Source organism: Chlamydotis macqueenii, chromosome 21, assembly GCF_036417535.1.
Source record: "Chlamydotis macqueenii isolate bChlMac1 chromosome 21, bChlMac1.mat, whole genome shotgun sequence".
In the NCBI taxonomy this organism is placed as follows: domain Eukaryota; kingdom Metazoa; phylum Chordata; class Aves; order Otidiformes; family Otididae; genus Chlamydotis; species Chlamydotis macqueenii.
Window position 1 is genome coordinate 9,016,344 of NC_141576.1, and position 14,079 is coordinate 9,030,422.

At 69.8% G+C, this 14,079-nt stretch overlaps 1 protein-coding gene across 1 annotated transcript in view; it reads left to right on the top strand.

Moving 5' to 3' along the window:
* HSPG2 (heparan sulfate proteoglycan 2) overlaps positions 1 to 14,079 on the top strand; it is a 41,767-nt gene that overhangs the window by 23,972 nt on the left and 3,716 nt on the right. Inside the window, 41 exon segments of the mRNA XM_086764368.1 lie at positions 582 to 641; positions 851 to 973; positions 1,059 to 1,199; positions 2,138 to 2,280; positions 2,377 to 2,512; positions 2,606 to 2,751; positions 2,839 to 2,977; positions 3,063 to 3,217; positions 3,727 to 3,865; positions 3,999 to 4,150; positions 4,737 to 4,875; positions 5,070 to 5,227; positions 5,412 to 5,550; positions 5,627 to 5,778; positions 5,877 to 6,015; positions 6,098 to 6,249; positions 6,336 to 6,474; positions 6,555 to 6,706; positions 6,797 to 6,935; positions 7,046 to 7,197; positions 7,281 to 7,419; positions 7,508 to 7,651; positions 7,726 to 7,860; positions 7,981 to 8,162; positions 8,242 to 8,434; positions 8,528 to 8,707; positions 9,251 to 9,511; positions 9,596 to 9,791; positions 9,879 to 9,976; positions 10,423 to 10,689; positions 10,775 to 10,887; positions 10,960 to 11,107; positions 11,195 to 11,311; positions 11,603 to 11,687; positions 11,780 to 11,924; positions 12,010 to 12,109; positions 12,192 to 12,301; positions 12,374 to 12,482; positions 12,557 to 12,655; positions 13,509 to 13,730; positions 13,842 to 14,074. Of these exon segments, the coding sequence (XP_086620494.1) occupies positions 582 to 641; positions 851 to 973; positions 1,059 to 1,199; positions 2,138 to 2,280; positions 2,377 to 2,512; positions 2,606 to 2,751; positions 2,839 to 2,977; positions 3,063 to 3,217; positions 3,727 to 3,865; positions 3,999 to 4,150; positions 4,737 to 4,875; positions 5,070 to 5,227; positions 5,412 to 5,550; positions 5,627 to 5,778; positions 5,877 to 6,015; positions 6,098 to 6,249; positions 6,336 to 6,474; positions 6,555 to 6,706; positions 6,797 to 6,935; positions 7,046 to 7,197; positions 7,281 to 7,419; positions 7,508 to 7,651; positions 7,726 to 7,860; positions 7,981 to 8,162; positions 8,242 to 8,434; positions 8,528 to 8,707; positions 9,251 to 9,511; positions 9,596 to 9,791; positions 9,879 to 9,976; positions 10,423 to 10,689; positions 10,775 to 10,887; positions 10,960 to 11,107; positions 11,195 to 11,311; positions 11,603 to 11,687; positions 11,780 to 11,924; positions 12,010 to 12,109; positions 12,192 to 12,301; positions 12,374 to 12,482; positions 12,557 to 12,655; positions 13,509 to 13,730; positions 13,842 to 14,074 (6,071 nt within the window).

Here is a 14,079-nt window from a genome sequence, read left to right on the forward strand (position 1 = left end):
GCATTTGTTGCCCGGGTGCCACGATGATGGGCACGCTCAACACCCAGATGCCAGGGCGATGGGCACACTCAGCGCCCAGACACCAGGGTGATGGGCACTCTCGGCACCCAGATGCCAGGTGATGGGTGTGCTTGGTGACCAGGTGCCAGGACAATGGGCAGGCTCACTGCCCAGATGCCAGGGTGATGGGCACGCTCGGTGTTCAGATGCCAGGGTGATGGGCGTGCTTGCTGCCCAGATGGCGGGGAGATGGGCACGCATGGCACTGGGCACTGCCCAGGCTACCAGGGCGATGGACATGCTCGCCATCAAGATGCTAGGGTGATGGGCACACTCGGTGCCCAGACACCAGGGTGATGGGCACACTTGGCGCCCAGGTGCTGAGATGATGGGCACACTCGGCGCACTGGGGGGCAATGGGCGCACTTGGTGCTTAGATGCCGGGACGATGGGTGCACTCGGCGCCCAGATGCTGGGGCAATGGGCGCACTTGGCGCCCAGATGCCAGGGTGATGGGCACACTTGGAGCCCAGATGCCGGGGCGATGGGCGTGCTCTCCTGACACTCGTGCCCTCTTGCAGCCCCCTCGAAGACTCAGATGTTCTACGGTCCCGTTGAGTTCATGGAGGGGCACAGACCGGGTGAGTCACGGCGAGGGGGCACCCTGGCGTGGGGGGGGGGGGGGTGGGGCCACGCTTCCCCCCGCACCCGCCGTGTGCCGGGGCTTCACCGCGCACCCCGCCACCGGCCACGCCATGCCACCCCACCCGCTTCCCACCGCCTGGGGCTGGCACCGTGAGGCGGGGGGCACCCGGCGAGCCCTGAGCCCCCTCCCCACCTGTCACCGCAGCCGGCACCGCCGCCGCCCCCGCCGCCGCCGTGGAGCCGGCGCAGCTGAGCGTGGCACCGGGGCAGCCGGCGGAATTTCACTGCGTGGTCACCGGCAACCCCCCGCCCACCCTGGAGTGGCTCGGTAGGTGGGGGACGGGGTGGAGGGACGCCAGCACCGGGCCTGGGGACGCTGCGCCCGGGGGTGACGCTGGGCCGTGTCCCCGCAGGCGCGCTGCCGCCGCGGGCGGTGGTCCAGGGCGGGACGCTGCGTTTTGGCGCCGTGGAGCCCTCCGACGAGGGGCAGTACGCGTGCCGGGCGCGCAGCAGCGCCGGGCAGCACACGGCGCGGGCCTTCCTCCACGTGCAAGGTGAGGGTCATCCACTTCGTCCCCATCGTCCCCATTCCCGTTGTCCCATCATCTCCATCGTCCCCCATCATCGCTGTCACCACCATCACCCTCGTTGTCCCCATCATCCCCCATCATCCCTGTCACCCCTGTCATCTCCATCATCCCCATTGTCCCCATCGTCCCCATCATCCTCATCATCAGCATCATCCCTATCACCTCCATTGTCCCCATCATCCCTCATCTCCCCCATCGTCCCCATCATCCTGTTGTCCATCCTCATCACCCCCATCATCCTATCATCCCCATCATCCTCACTGCTTGTGTCACTCATGTCTTCCACATCATCCCCATCGTCCGTCCCAATTGTCCCCCGTCATCCCCCATTGTCCCCATCGTCCTCATCACCCCCATCGTCCCCATCACCCCTATCGTCCATCCGCATCATCCTATCGTCCCAATCATCCTCATCATCTGCGTCACTCATGTTGTCCCCATGGTCCCCATCATCCCCTATCGTCCCATCATCCACCCCATCGTCCCCATCATCCCCCATTGTCCCCCATTGTCCCCATCATCCATCCCTATTGTTCCCATCGTCCCGATCGTCCCCATCATCCCCGTCATCCTGTTGTCCCAATCATCCTCATCATCTGTGTCACTCATGTCATCTGCATCGTCCCCATCATCCCCATCACCCCCATCATCCCCCATTGTCCCCATCACCCTCGTCACCCTGTGGTCTCAGTCATCCTCATCAGGTGTCACTCATGTCGTCCTCCCATTGTCTCCATCGTTCGCCATTGTCCCCGTAGTCCCCATCACTCCCATCAGCCTTTCGTCCTCATCACCCTCACCGTCTGCGCCACTCCTGTCACCCCATCGTCCCCCATTGTCCCCGTCACGCCAATTCTCTCCATCGCCCCCCCGGCGCCGCCCTGACTCCCGGCTCCCCGCAGCGGCCGGTGCTCCGCGGGTGCAGGTGAGCCCGGAGCGGACGGAGGTGCAGGAGGGCTCCACGGTGCGGCTCTACTGCCGGGTCTCGGGGTCGCCTGCCGCCACCATCACCTGGGAGAAGCAGGGGGGCACCCTGCCGCCGCAGGTGAGCCGGGCGCCGGCACCCTTGGGTGCTCCCACGGCGGGGCGGGGGGGCGCGGGCGCGCCGCAGGCGCCGCTCACGCCCGCCCTCGCGCCGCAGTCCCGCGCCGAGCACGCCGACATCGCCACGCTGGTCATCCCCGCCGTGACGGCGGCCGACGGCGGCGTCTACCTCTGCGTGGGCACCAGCGCCGCTGGCACGGCCCGCGCCGCCATCGAGGTGGCGGTGGTGCCAGGTGAGGCGCCCGGGGGACGCCGGCGGGGCTCGGGGACGGTTTCGGGGGGGGGACCTCAACCCACCCGTGTCCCCCTCCTTTTCCTCCCGGCAGGAGCGGCACCACCCGTCCGCATCGAGTCCTCGTCCCCGGCCGTCGCTGAGGGGCAGACACTGGACCTGGACTGTGTGGTGGCCGGATCGGGCCCCGCCGCCGTGACGTGGTACAAACGCGGCGGCTCCTTGCCCGCCGGCCACCAGGTAGGGCGCGGGCAGCGCGGGGGGGGGGCGTGCCGAATCGCGCCCCGTCCCCTGCTGTGTGACACCGAGGCATGTCCCCAACCGCAGGTTTCGGGGTCCCGGCTCCGCGTCCCCCACGTCACGGCGGCTGATTCGGGGGAGTACGTGTGCCGGGCCAGCGTGGGGGCCAGCGTGCGGGAGGCGTCCGTCATCGTCACCGTCGTGCCCAGATCCGGCTCGTCCTACGGTGAGACCGGGCTCGGTGGCGCCAGCAGCAGGGGGGACTCACCGGTCCCAGACGAGGGGGTCACGGCTCCGTCTCCCCCCTCCAGGGCCACCAGCTTCGGGTGTCCCCGTCCGGATCGAGGCGTCCTCGTCCACGGTGGCCGAGGGCCAGAGCCTGGACCTCAACTGCGTCATCGCCAGCCCGGCGCAGGCCAGCGTCACCTGGTACAAGCGCGGGGGCAGCCTCCCGGCCAGGCACCAGGTAGGGGACGCGGAGGGGGGGGATGTCCCCAAGGTGGGTGGCTGGGGTGACCCATGGCCCCGTGTGAGCTCAGGTGGCCCCATGAGTGCTCAGGTGGCCTCTATGCAAGTTCACGTGTCCCCATGCGAGCCCAGGTGGCCCCATGCAAGCTCAGGTGGTCCATACAAGCCCAGGTGTCCCCATGCGAGCCCAGGTGGCCCCATGCAAGCTCAGGTGGTCCATACAAGCCCAGGTGTCCCCATGCGAGCCCAGGTGGCCCCATGCAAGCTCAGGTGTCCCCATGCGAGCCCAGGTGGCCCCGTGCAAGCTCAGGTGGCTCATACAAGCCCAGGTGGCCCTATGTGAGCCCAGGTGTCCCCATGCAAGCCTAGGTGGCCCATGCAAACCCAGCTGGCACTTTTGCTAGCTCAGGTGGCTCATGCAAGCCCAGTTGTCCCCATGCAAGTCCAGGTGGCCCATGCAGGCCCCAGCATGGAAGCTCAAATGACCCCGGTGTCCCCTCCCCGCAGGTGTCCGGCTCCCGGCTGCGGCTGCTGCAGGTGACGGCGGCCGACTCGGGCGAGTACGTGTGCCGGGTGACCAGCGGGGCCACCACCAAGGAAACGTCCGTCATGGTGACCATCCAGCCCAGCGGGGCCAGCCCCTACCGTGAGTGGGGACCGGGGGTGACGGTGGTGGCGGGGCGTCCCCGTGTGCCGCGGCACTGCGCCGTGACTCGCCTGCCCGTGCCGGCGGGGCTCTGCTGTGGTCGCCGGTGTCACCCTCCCGTCTCGGTCGCCAGCCCCAGCCAGCAGCACCCCCCTGCGCATCGAGTCCCCGTCCTCCGCCGTGGCCGAGGGCCAGAGCCTGGACCTCAACTGCGTCATCGCCAGCCCGGCACAGGCCAGCGTCACCTGGTACAAGCGCGGGGGCAGCCTCCCGGCCAGGCACCAGGTAGGGGACATGGGGGGGATGTCCCCAAAGTGGGGGTGGTGGTTGGGATTGACCCGCGGCCCCATGCGAGCCCAGGTGACCCTCCATGTGAGCTCAGGTGGCCCATGCAAGGTCTAGTGACGCCATGGAAGACCAGATGGCCCCATGGAAGACCAGGTGGCCCTGTGCAAGCCCAGGTGGTCCATACAAGCTCAAGTGGCCCATGCTAGCCCAGGTGGCCCCATGTGAGCTAATGTTACCCCACGGAAGCCCAGATGGCCCATGCAAGCTCAAGTGACCACCATACAAGCCCAGGTAGCTCATGCGAGCCGAGGTGGCCTCTGTGAGCTCAGGTGGTCCATGCGAGCTCAAGTGACCCCATGCAAACCCAAGCGTCCCCACACAAGCCCAGGTGGCCCCATGAAAACTTGGGTGCCCCCATGCAAGCTCAAGAGACCTCATGGAAGCCCAGGTGACCCCATGCAAGCGCAAGTGGCCAATGCAAGCCCAGATGGCACTTGTGCAAGCCTGAGTGGTCCTGTGCAAGCCCCAGCAGCCCCCTGGAAGCCCAAGTGGCCCCGGTGACCCCGGTGTCCCCTCCCCGCAGGTGTCCGGCTCCCGGCTGCGGCTGCTGCAGGTGACAGCAGCTGACTCGGGTGAGTACGTGTGCCGGGTGACCAGCGGGGCCACCACCAAGGAAACATCCGTCATGGTGACCATCCAGCCCAGCGGGGCCAGCCCCTACCGTGAGTGGGGACCGGGGGTGACAGGGGACATCACCCGTGGGTGGGTGGGTGGCACTGCCCTGCGGTGTCCCGGGTTCTGGCATGAGTTGGTCTCTGGGGAAGCCGCCCTTGCGCGTGCCCATCCTGGCTCCCGGTGGCCCTTGGAGGGTCCCACGTGGTGGTGGCCGTGGTCTCTAACCCGTCTCGGTCCCCAGCCCCGGCCAGCACCACCCCGCTGCGCATCGAGTCCTCGTCCTTGTCATCGCCCGTAGCCGAGGGCCAGAGCCTGGACCTCAACTGCGTCATCGCCAGCCCGGCGCAGGCCAGCGTCACCTGGTACAAGCGCGGGGGCAGCCTCCCGGCCAGGCACCAGGTAGGGGACACGGGGGGGATGTCCCCAAGGGGGGTGGCTGGGGTTGGCCCGTGGCCCCATGTAAACCTAGGTGGCCCCATGCAAGCCCAGTTGGCCCCTTACAAGTCCAGGTGGCCCATGCAAGCCCCAGCAGCCCCCTGGAAGCCCAAGTGGCCCCGGTGACCCCGGTGTCCCCTCCCCGCAGGTGTCCGGCTCCCGCCTGCGGCTGCTGCAGGTGACAGCGGCCGACTCGGGTGAGTACGTGTGCCGGGTGACCAGCGGGGCCACCACCAAGGAAACGTCCGTCATGGTGACCATCCAGCCCAGCGGGGCCAGCCCCTACCGTGAGTGAGGACCGGGAGGGGACACAGGGACCGTGCCACCATCTCCTTGGGGTGACGCTCCCATCTCTGTCCCCAGCCGCCGGCGTCACCCCACCGCTGCGCATCGAGTCCTCGTCCTCCTCCGTGGCCGAGGGCCAGAGCCTGGACCTCAACTGCGTGGTGGCCGGCCAGGGCGAGGCCACTGTCACCTGGTACAAGCGCGGCGGGTCCCTGCCGGCCAAGCACCAGGTAGGGGACACCGGGGGGGTGTTTTGGGACAGAAAAGGGGTTTTTTTTGGGTTTCCAAGAGGTTTGTGACCCCTTGTCACCTGTGTCACCCTCCGCAGGTGTCGGGCACCCGCCTGCGCGTCCCCCAGGTGACGGCAGCCGATTCGGGGGAGTACGTATGCCGGGTGACGTCGGGCGGCGTCACGCACGAGACATCCCTCATCGTCACCATCCAGACCGGCGCCGGCTCCTCTTACGGTACCGGGGACGGGCGGGAGGTGACACGGGGACAGGACGGGGATGCGGTGGCTGCCCTCGCTGACCCCGTTGCCACCCCCAGCCGTCGGCGTCACGCCGCCGGTGAGGATCGAGACCTCGTCCGCCGCCGTCGCTGAGGGACAGACCCTGGACCTCAACTGCATGGTGGCGGGGCAGGGCCACCCCCACGTCACCTGGTACCGGCGCGGCGGGGCTCTGCCCCCCAGCAGCCAGGTGGGACACCAGGGAGGTGACGTCACCCCGCGGGGCGCGGCCCCCACGCCAGGCGCTGATGCGTCCCCGATTTGTCGCCTCCCCAGGTGTCGGGCACCCGCCTGCGCCTCACCCAGGTGGCGGCGGCCGATTCGGGGGAGTACGTGTGCCGGGTGACCCTGGGGACCGTCACGCAGGAGGCCTCTGTCATCGTCACCGTGCCCAGCGGCGCTGGCACCTATTACCGTGAGTGCGAGCAAGAGGGCAGCGCTTGGGGACGGACGGGTGCCGCCTTGGCAACAAACCTTTCCCTGTCCCCCCACCAGCCTCCGGCATCTCCCAGCCCCTCCGCATCGAGTCCTCGTCCTCGGCCATCGCCGAGGGCCAGGTCCTGGACCTCAACTGCGTGGTGGCCGGATCGGGCCCCGTCACCGTGACGTGGTACAAGCGCGGCGGCTCCTTGCCCACCGGCCACCAGGTAGGGTGTGGGCAGAAGGGCGGTCACCCCAAAATTCGTCCCCTCCCCGGCTCTCCAGCGCTGACCTGGTCCCGCGTTGTCCCCTCCAAGGTGTCGGGCACTCGCCTGCGCGTCCCCCAGGTGACAGCGGCCGATTCGGGGGAGTACGTATGCCGGGTGATGTCGGGCAGCGTCACGCAGGAGACGTCCCTCGTCATCACCATCGATGACGGCGCCAGCCCACCCCACCGTGAGTGCCACCCTTCCCGGGACGGGTCCCCATGCGTCCCTTCCCCTCGGGTCCCGTGCTGGGGGACGAGGGACCGGCCGGGACCCTGACCCTGATCTCCGCCCGCGCAGCCGCCGGCGTCACGCCGCCCGTCCGCATCGAGTCCTCGGCGTCCTCCGTCACCGAGGGCCAGACCCTGGACCTGGACTGCGTGGTGGCCGGCCAGGGCCAGGCCACCATCACCTGGTACAAGCGCGGCGGGTCCCTGCCGGCCAAGCACCAGGTAGGGGGGGACGCCGGCAGGGTGGGGGACGGTGGCCGTGGGCGGCTGGTCGATGCCATTGCCTCCCGCTGCCACGTCCCCAGGTTTCGGGGTCCCGCCTGCGGCTGTCGCAGCTCTCGGTGGCCGATTCGGGGGAGTACGTGTGCCGCGCGGACACGGGCAGCGTCTCCCGAGAGGCCGCCGTCACTGTCACCGTCACCTCCCGCGACAGCTCCAGCTACCGTGAGTGCCGCCACGGGGCGAGGGAGGGTGTCGGGGTGGGGGGGACGTGGGTGACCTTGGTGGCTTCCCCATGCCTTTGTCCCCGCAGGCCTGCAGAGCCCCATCATCTCCATCGACCCGCACAGCATGGCGGTGGCGCCGGGCGAGGACGCCACCTTCAAGTGCCGCATCCACGACGGCGCCCAGCCCATCAACGTCACTTGGCGGATGGGACCCGGCCAACACCTGCAAGGTAGGGTGGTCCCCGGGGTGGCCCCGGCACCGTCCCCGGCATGGCCCCGGCGTTGATGGCTCCTCCTTGCCCAGACAACGTGAAGATCAGCACCAACGGCTCCGTCATCTCCATCGCCGGTGCCCATGCGGGCAACCAGGGTGCCTACCACTGCGTGGCCTCCAACCGCTTCGGTGTCGCCAGCAGCGTGGTCAGCCTCGTGGTGCAAGGTGCGAGGTGGCCGGGGTGGCCACCAGATACCCCCGTGGCGGTGACGTCCCCCGTGGCCGTGCCAACGTCCACAGTGGTCGCGTCCCCAGCCCCGCGCTGACGCCCTCCCCCATCTCCAGGTGCCCCCACGGTGTCGGTGATGCCACCGGGCCCCGTGACGGTGAAGGAGGGCAAATCCCTCAGCGTGGAGTGCCTGGGGCGGGGCGAACCGCGCCCGCTGGTGCGCTGGAGCCGGCCGGGCTCCCGGCAGAAGGTGGAGCACCAAACGCTGCTGCACATGGACAGCCAGGCCATTCTCCAGGTGAGCGGGGCACCCGGGGTGCCGCGGGCCGCCGGTGGGTGTCCGGTGCTCGCCGCCCACCCCGTCCCCGCTCCGCCAGTTCTCGCCGGCCAAGCCGGAGCACGCCGGCACCTACGTCTGCACGGCGCACAGCGCCCTGGGTTCGGCGCAAGCCCGGGTGGACGTCAACGTGGAGACGGCGCAGCGGCAACCCGGCGCCCCCGTGGTCACCGCGCCGACCGCCATCACCGTGGTGGCCGGGGACACCGCCACGCTGCACTGCACGGCCAGAGGTATGGGGAGGATGGGGGATGGTTGCAGGCGGGGGGGGGCATCCTGCCGCGGTACCCCGACACCGTGGTGACGGGCACCGGCGTTGCCCGTAGGCGAGCCGGCGCCCCGCATCGAGTGGTCGAAGCTGCGGGCGCCCCTGCCCTGGCAGCACCAGGTGGTGAACGGCAGCCTGGTCATCCCCCGCGCGGCGCAGCAGGACTCGGGCCAGTACATCTGCAACGCCAGCAGCCCCGCCGGCTTCGCCGAGGCCTTCGTCACCCTCGACGTGGAGAGTAAGGGGGCAGCTCCTCCCTCCGGCTCTTGCTTGTGGATCCACCCGTCCCTGGTCCATCCCGGCGCACGTCCACCTCCACATCCACCCAGACCCTGCCACCGGCGCCCTCCTTGCCCCACTGACTTGCTCATTGCCCCGTTGACCCGCTCATTGCCCCGTTGACCCGCTCATTGCCCCGTTGGCCCACTCATTGCCCCGTTGACCCTCTCATTGCTCCACTGACCCACTCATTGCCCCGCTGGCCCACTCATTACCCCATTGACCCACTCATTGCCCCGTTGACGCACTCATTGCCCCATTGACCCACTCATTGCCCCGTTGACCCTCTCATTGCTCCACTGACCCACTCATTGCCCCGCTGGCCCACTCATTACCCCGTTGACCCTCTCATTGCCCCGTTGACGCGCTCATTGCCCCATTGGCCCACTCATTGCCCCGTTGACCCACTCATTGCCCCATTGGCCCACTCATTGCCCCGTTGACCCACTCATTGCCCATCCTGGCTGTGGCCGGGTGCTGACAGTACCACATGTCCCCGCAGCGCCACCGTACGCCACCAGCCTGCCGGAGGACGCGGCGGTGCGCGCCGGCGACGCGCTGCAGGTGCAGTGCCTGGCCCATGGCACCCCGCCGCTGCTCTACGCCTGGGACAAGGTCAACGGCAGCCTCTCGGCACGCGTCGTCCACCGCGCCGGCCTCCTCCGCATCAGCCCGGTGTTGCCCGCCGACGCCGGCACCTACCGCTGCCTCGTCACCAACCGCGTCGGCACCGCTGAGACCTTCGCCCGCGTGGCCGTGCACGGTGAGCCCCCCGCGCCGAGGGCGATGCCGGGCGGCGGGGCTGCCCGCGCCGCCACGTACCATCAGGGCTTTGCATCCCGCCCAGGTGACGCCGGTGATGGCAGGGACGCCAGTGGCGGTCCCTTGACCGTACGGGTGACACCGGGGAGCCTCGTCAAGGGGGTGGGCGGCACCGCCGAATTCGCCTGCACCGTCTCGGGCGACCCGCGGGCGCGGCTGGAGTGGCTGAAGGACGGCGGGGAGCTGCCCCCCACCCACAGCGTGCGGGACGGGGTGCTGCGGTAAGGAGCGGGGGGACGGGGCGGTGGGGACGCCCCCCCACCAGCTGTCCCCCCGCGGGGTCCCACAGCCCGGCCGTGTCCCCGCAGGTTGCCGGAGCTGGCATGGGGGGCGCAGGGGGTGTACGTGTGCCGGGCCAGCGCCCCGGGCGGGCAGGCGGAGGACAGGGCCACCCTCACCGTCCAGGGTAGGAGCATAACCGCGCGCCGGGGGACGTGGGCACCCTGGGACCCCCGTCTCCCCAAAACTAGGGGGCACCCACTCACCCATCTCTGTGGGCACCTCGGTGCCCCCCCCGGTACTCCCCCGTCTCTCCCCATGCCCACGGGCACCCCAACACCCCAAATCTCTCCTCGCACCCATGACCACCTTGGTACCCCCCGTCTCACCGCATGCCCATGGGCACCCCAACACCCCAAATCTCTCCCCATGCCCATGGGCACCCCAGTGCCCCCATCTCTGCCCACACCCCTGAGTACCCCAACACTCCCCATCTCTCCCCATACCCATGGGCACCCCAAAGGTCACCCCATGCCCCCGAGCACCCCGTTTCTCCCCATCTCTCTGGACCCTGGACCACAACACCTCCCCCGTGCCGGGGGTCACCCCAAAATCCCGCTGTGCCCCCCCCAGCTCTCCCCAGGGCCGTGATCAACATCCGGACGGCGGTGCAGACGGTGCTGGCGGGGACGGCGGTGGAGCTGGAGTGTCTGGGTTTGGGGGAACCCCGTCCCCACGTCACCTGGAGCAAAGTGGGGGGCCGCATCCGGCCTGGGGTGCTGGTCCGCGCCGGCACGCTCACCATTGAGCGGGTGGAACGGGCAGACGCGGGGCAGTACCGCTGCACCGCCGCCAACGCCGTGGGCACCGTGCAGTCCCACGTCATCCTCCACGTGCAGGGTGAGCGCGGGGGGATGTGGCCGAGCTGGGGGTGGGGCGGGGGGGGACGCGCACGGGGGTGCTGAGGCCTCCCGCACGTCCCCAGCCGCCCCCCAAATCGCCGGGCAGCCGGAGGTGAAGGAGGTGTCGGTGGGCTCGGCGGCTGTTCTGCCCTGCTTGGCATCCGGTTTCCCGGTGCCGGAGATCACCTGGAGCAAGGTGAGATGGAGGGGTGCGGAGCTGGGGGGGGGGCACCCTGTGGGTGCTGACCCCCCCTCGGCTGTGCCGCAGCTGGAGGGGGAGCTGCCGGCGGGCGCCAGGACGGAGGGGAACGTCCTGACGCTGCCGGCCGTGCGCCACGAGGACGCCGGCGTCTACGCCTGCGCCGCCGCCAACCACCGCGGCCAGGAGACGGCTTATTACGTCCTGAAGGTCCGAGGTGAGGATGGGCGGGCGGACAGACAGGGTGGGGTGGGGGGTGGGGGGGTGTGCCCCCACCCCCCTGACCCCCCGCCCGTCCCCGCAGAGCGCCTGGTCCCCTATTTTGGGCAGACGCCCCGCTCCTTCCTCCCCCTGCCCACCATCAAGGATGCCTACAAGAGATTCGAGATCCTCGTCACCTTCCGACCTGACGCTGCCGACGGTGAGCGCTGGCGGGACCCCCGTGTCCCTCCTGTGTCCCCCCGTGTCCCCCCATGTCCCCCCTGTGTCCTCCCCGTGTCCCTCCTGTGTCCCCCCGTGTCCCCTCCATCCTTTCCTCCTCCCGTCCCTCTCCTTCCGTCCTCCTTTGCCTCCCACTCATCTCAGCTCCCCACCCCCACCTTATGGGGGGGTTTCTTCTCTGTCCCGGGGCCATTTTGGGGTTCCAGGGCATTTTGGGGTCCTGGGGGTGGGCACGATCCTGCCTGACCCGCTGCCACCCCCCCGCCCCCAGGCCTTCTCCTCTACAACGGGCAGCGGAAAAACAGCGGCGCCGACTTCATCTCCTTCGGTTTGGTGGGCGGCCGCCCCGAATTTCGGTGAGACCCCGAACTGGGAAGAGGAGGAGGACGAGGGGGGCTGATGGGTGCCAGCACCCACCCGCACCCATTACACCCCCCCAAAAAATAAGGTTTGACGCCGGTTCGGGCATGGCCACCATCCGGCACCCGACGCCGCTGCGGCTGGGCGAGTACCACACCGTCCGGCTGCTCCGCAACCTGACCTGGGGCTCGCTGGCGCTGGACGGGCACCCCCCGGTTAACGGCACCTCCCAGGTGGGGTTTTGGGGTTTTTTTTGGGGGAGGGGGGTGGGCTGCGTGTTGGGTGGGGCTCAGGGTGCCCACCCGCTTGTGCCCGCAGGGGAAGTTCCAAGGGCTGGATCTGAACGAGGAGCTGTACCTGGGGGGGTACCCCGATTTCGGCGCCGTGGCGAAGACGGGGCTCAGCCGTGGTTTTGTGGGTGAGCGGTGGGGGTTTTTGGGGCGGGGGGGTGAGGGTGGCGCCGGAGTGGGTGCGCGGGTGCCATCTCCGTCCCTCCGCAGGCTGCGTGCGCCGGCTGCGCATCCAAGGGGAGGAGGTGGCTTTCGGGGACATGGACCTGCAGGCACACGGCGTCACCAGCTGTCCCACTTGCCAGGACCGCCCGTGCCAGGTGAGGCTGGGGGACAGGGGCCACGCCCACCCCTCCCCACCCACCGCTGACACCCGTGTCACCCCTCCCCAGAACGGCGGCGTGTGCGAGGACGCCGAGAGCGGCACCTACGTCTGCCGCTGTCCCCAGGGCTTCACCGGCAGCAACTGCGAGTACTCGCGGGCGCTGCACTGTCACCCGGGTAGGTGGCCGTCGCGGGGGGACGTCGCCCGCTGGCGCTCCCGGAATGGGTGCTCACCGCCTGTCACCCCGCAGAGGCGTGCGGGGCCGACGCCACCTGCGTCAACCGGCCGGACGGGCAGGGCTACAGCTGCCGCTGCCACCTGGGCAAGGCCGGGGAGCGGTGCACCGAGGGTGAGCGCGGCCGGGATGCGGGGACGGGGCTGGGGACCACCCTGGGGATATGGGGATGGAGCTGGCACCATGCTGGGGAGATGGCATGGGGCTAAGCACCGCCCTGAGGACACAGGCATGGGGTTGGCACCACCTTGGGGACAGGGACTTGGGGCTGGGACCGTGCTGGGACACAGGCAGGGGCTGGAGACCACCATGGGGACATGGGGATGGAGCTGGCACCATGCTGGGGAGATGGGTGTAGGGCTGAGGACCACCCTGAGGAGAGGGACGTGGGGCTGGGGACCACCCTGAGGACACAGGCATGGGGTTGGCACCCCTTTGGGGGCAGGGGCTTGGGGCTGGGACCACCCTTGGACACAGACTGGGGGGTGGGACCACTGCAGGGACATGGGCACGGGGCTGGGGACCACAACAAGGGTATGGGCACAGGGCAGGGGGACCACCGCAGGGAGATGGGGACAGGGCTGGGGACCACCCTAGGGACATGGGGACAGGCTGGGGACCGCCTTGGGGTCACGGGCATGACAGGGACAGGGGATCAGGTACCATCCAGGTAGAGGGGGATCATGAACACAACAGGGATGGGGCACGGGGCTGCGGACCACCATGGGGACACGGACATGGGAGATGGACATGGGGCTGGGGCCCACGCTGGGGACACGGGTAGGGGCTGGAGACCACCTTGGGGTTACGGGGATGGGGCTGGCACCATGCTGGGGACACGGGGACGGGGCTGGGACCACACTGGGGGACACGGGGACGGGGCTGGGACCATGCTGGGGAGGTGGTCACCCTAGGGCCGGGAGGACGGGGGTCCCGCCGGCCGGGCGCTGAGCGGGGTGTCCCGCAGGCGAAGCGGTGAGCGTGCCGTCCTTCGGCGAGGAGGGCGCCTTCGTCTCCTACCCGCCCCTGGCCAACGTGCACCACGAGCTGCGGCTGGAGGCCGAGTTCCTGCCGCTGGCGCCCGACGGCCTCCTGCTCTTCAGCGCCGGCAAGGCTGCACCCGTCGAGGACTTTGTCGCCCTGGCCATGGCCGGCGGCCACCTCGAGTTCCGCTACGAGCTGGGCTCAGGTAGGCCGGCGTGGCGGCGGCGGCGGCGGCAGGGGGCTTGGCGGCACTGGGGGGGTCCCCCGCCATCGCCTCGGGCACCTTTGGGGTCCCCGTGACGCCACGTCCCCGCAGGCCCGGCGGTTCTGCGGAGCGCCGAGCCGGTGACGCTGGGCAGCTGGCACCGCGTGACGGCCGAGCGGGTGCACAAGGACGGGACGCTGACGGTGGACGAGGCCGCGCCGGTGAAACGCTCCTCGCCCGGCAAAAGCCAGGGCCTCAACCTCCGCACCCCCCTGTACCTGGGGGGCGCCGAGCCCCCCCTGCGCCCCCCAACCAACGCCTCCTTCCGGGGCTGCATCGGAGAGGTGAG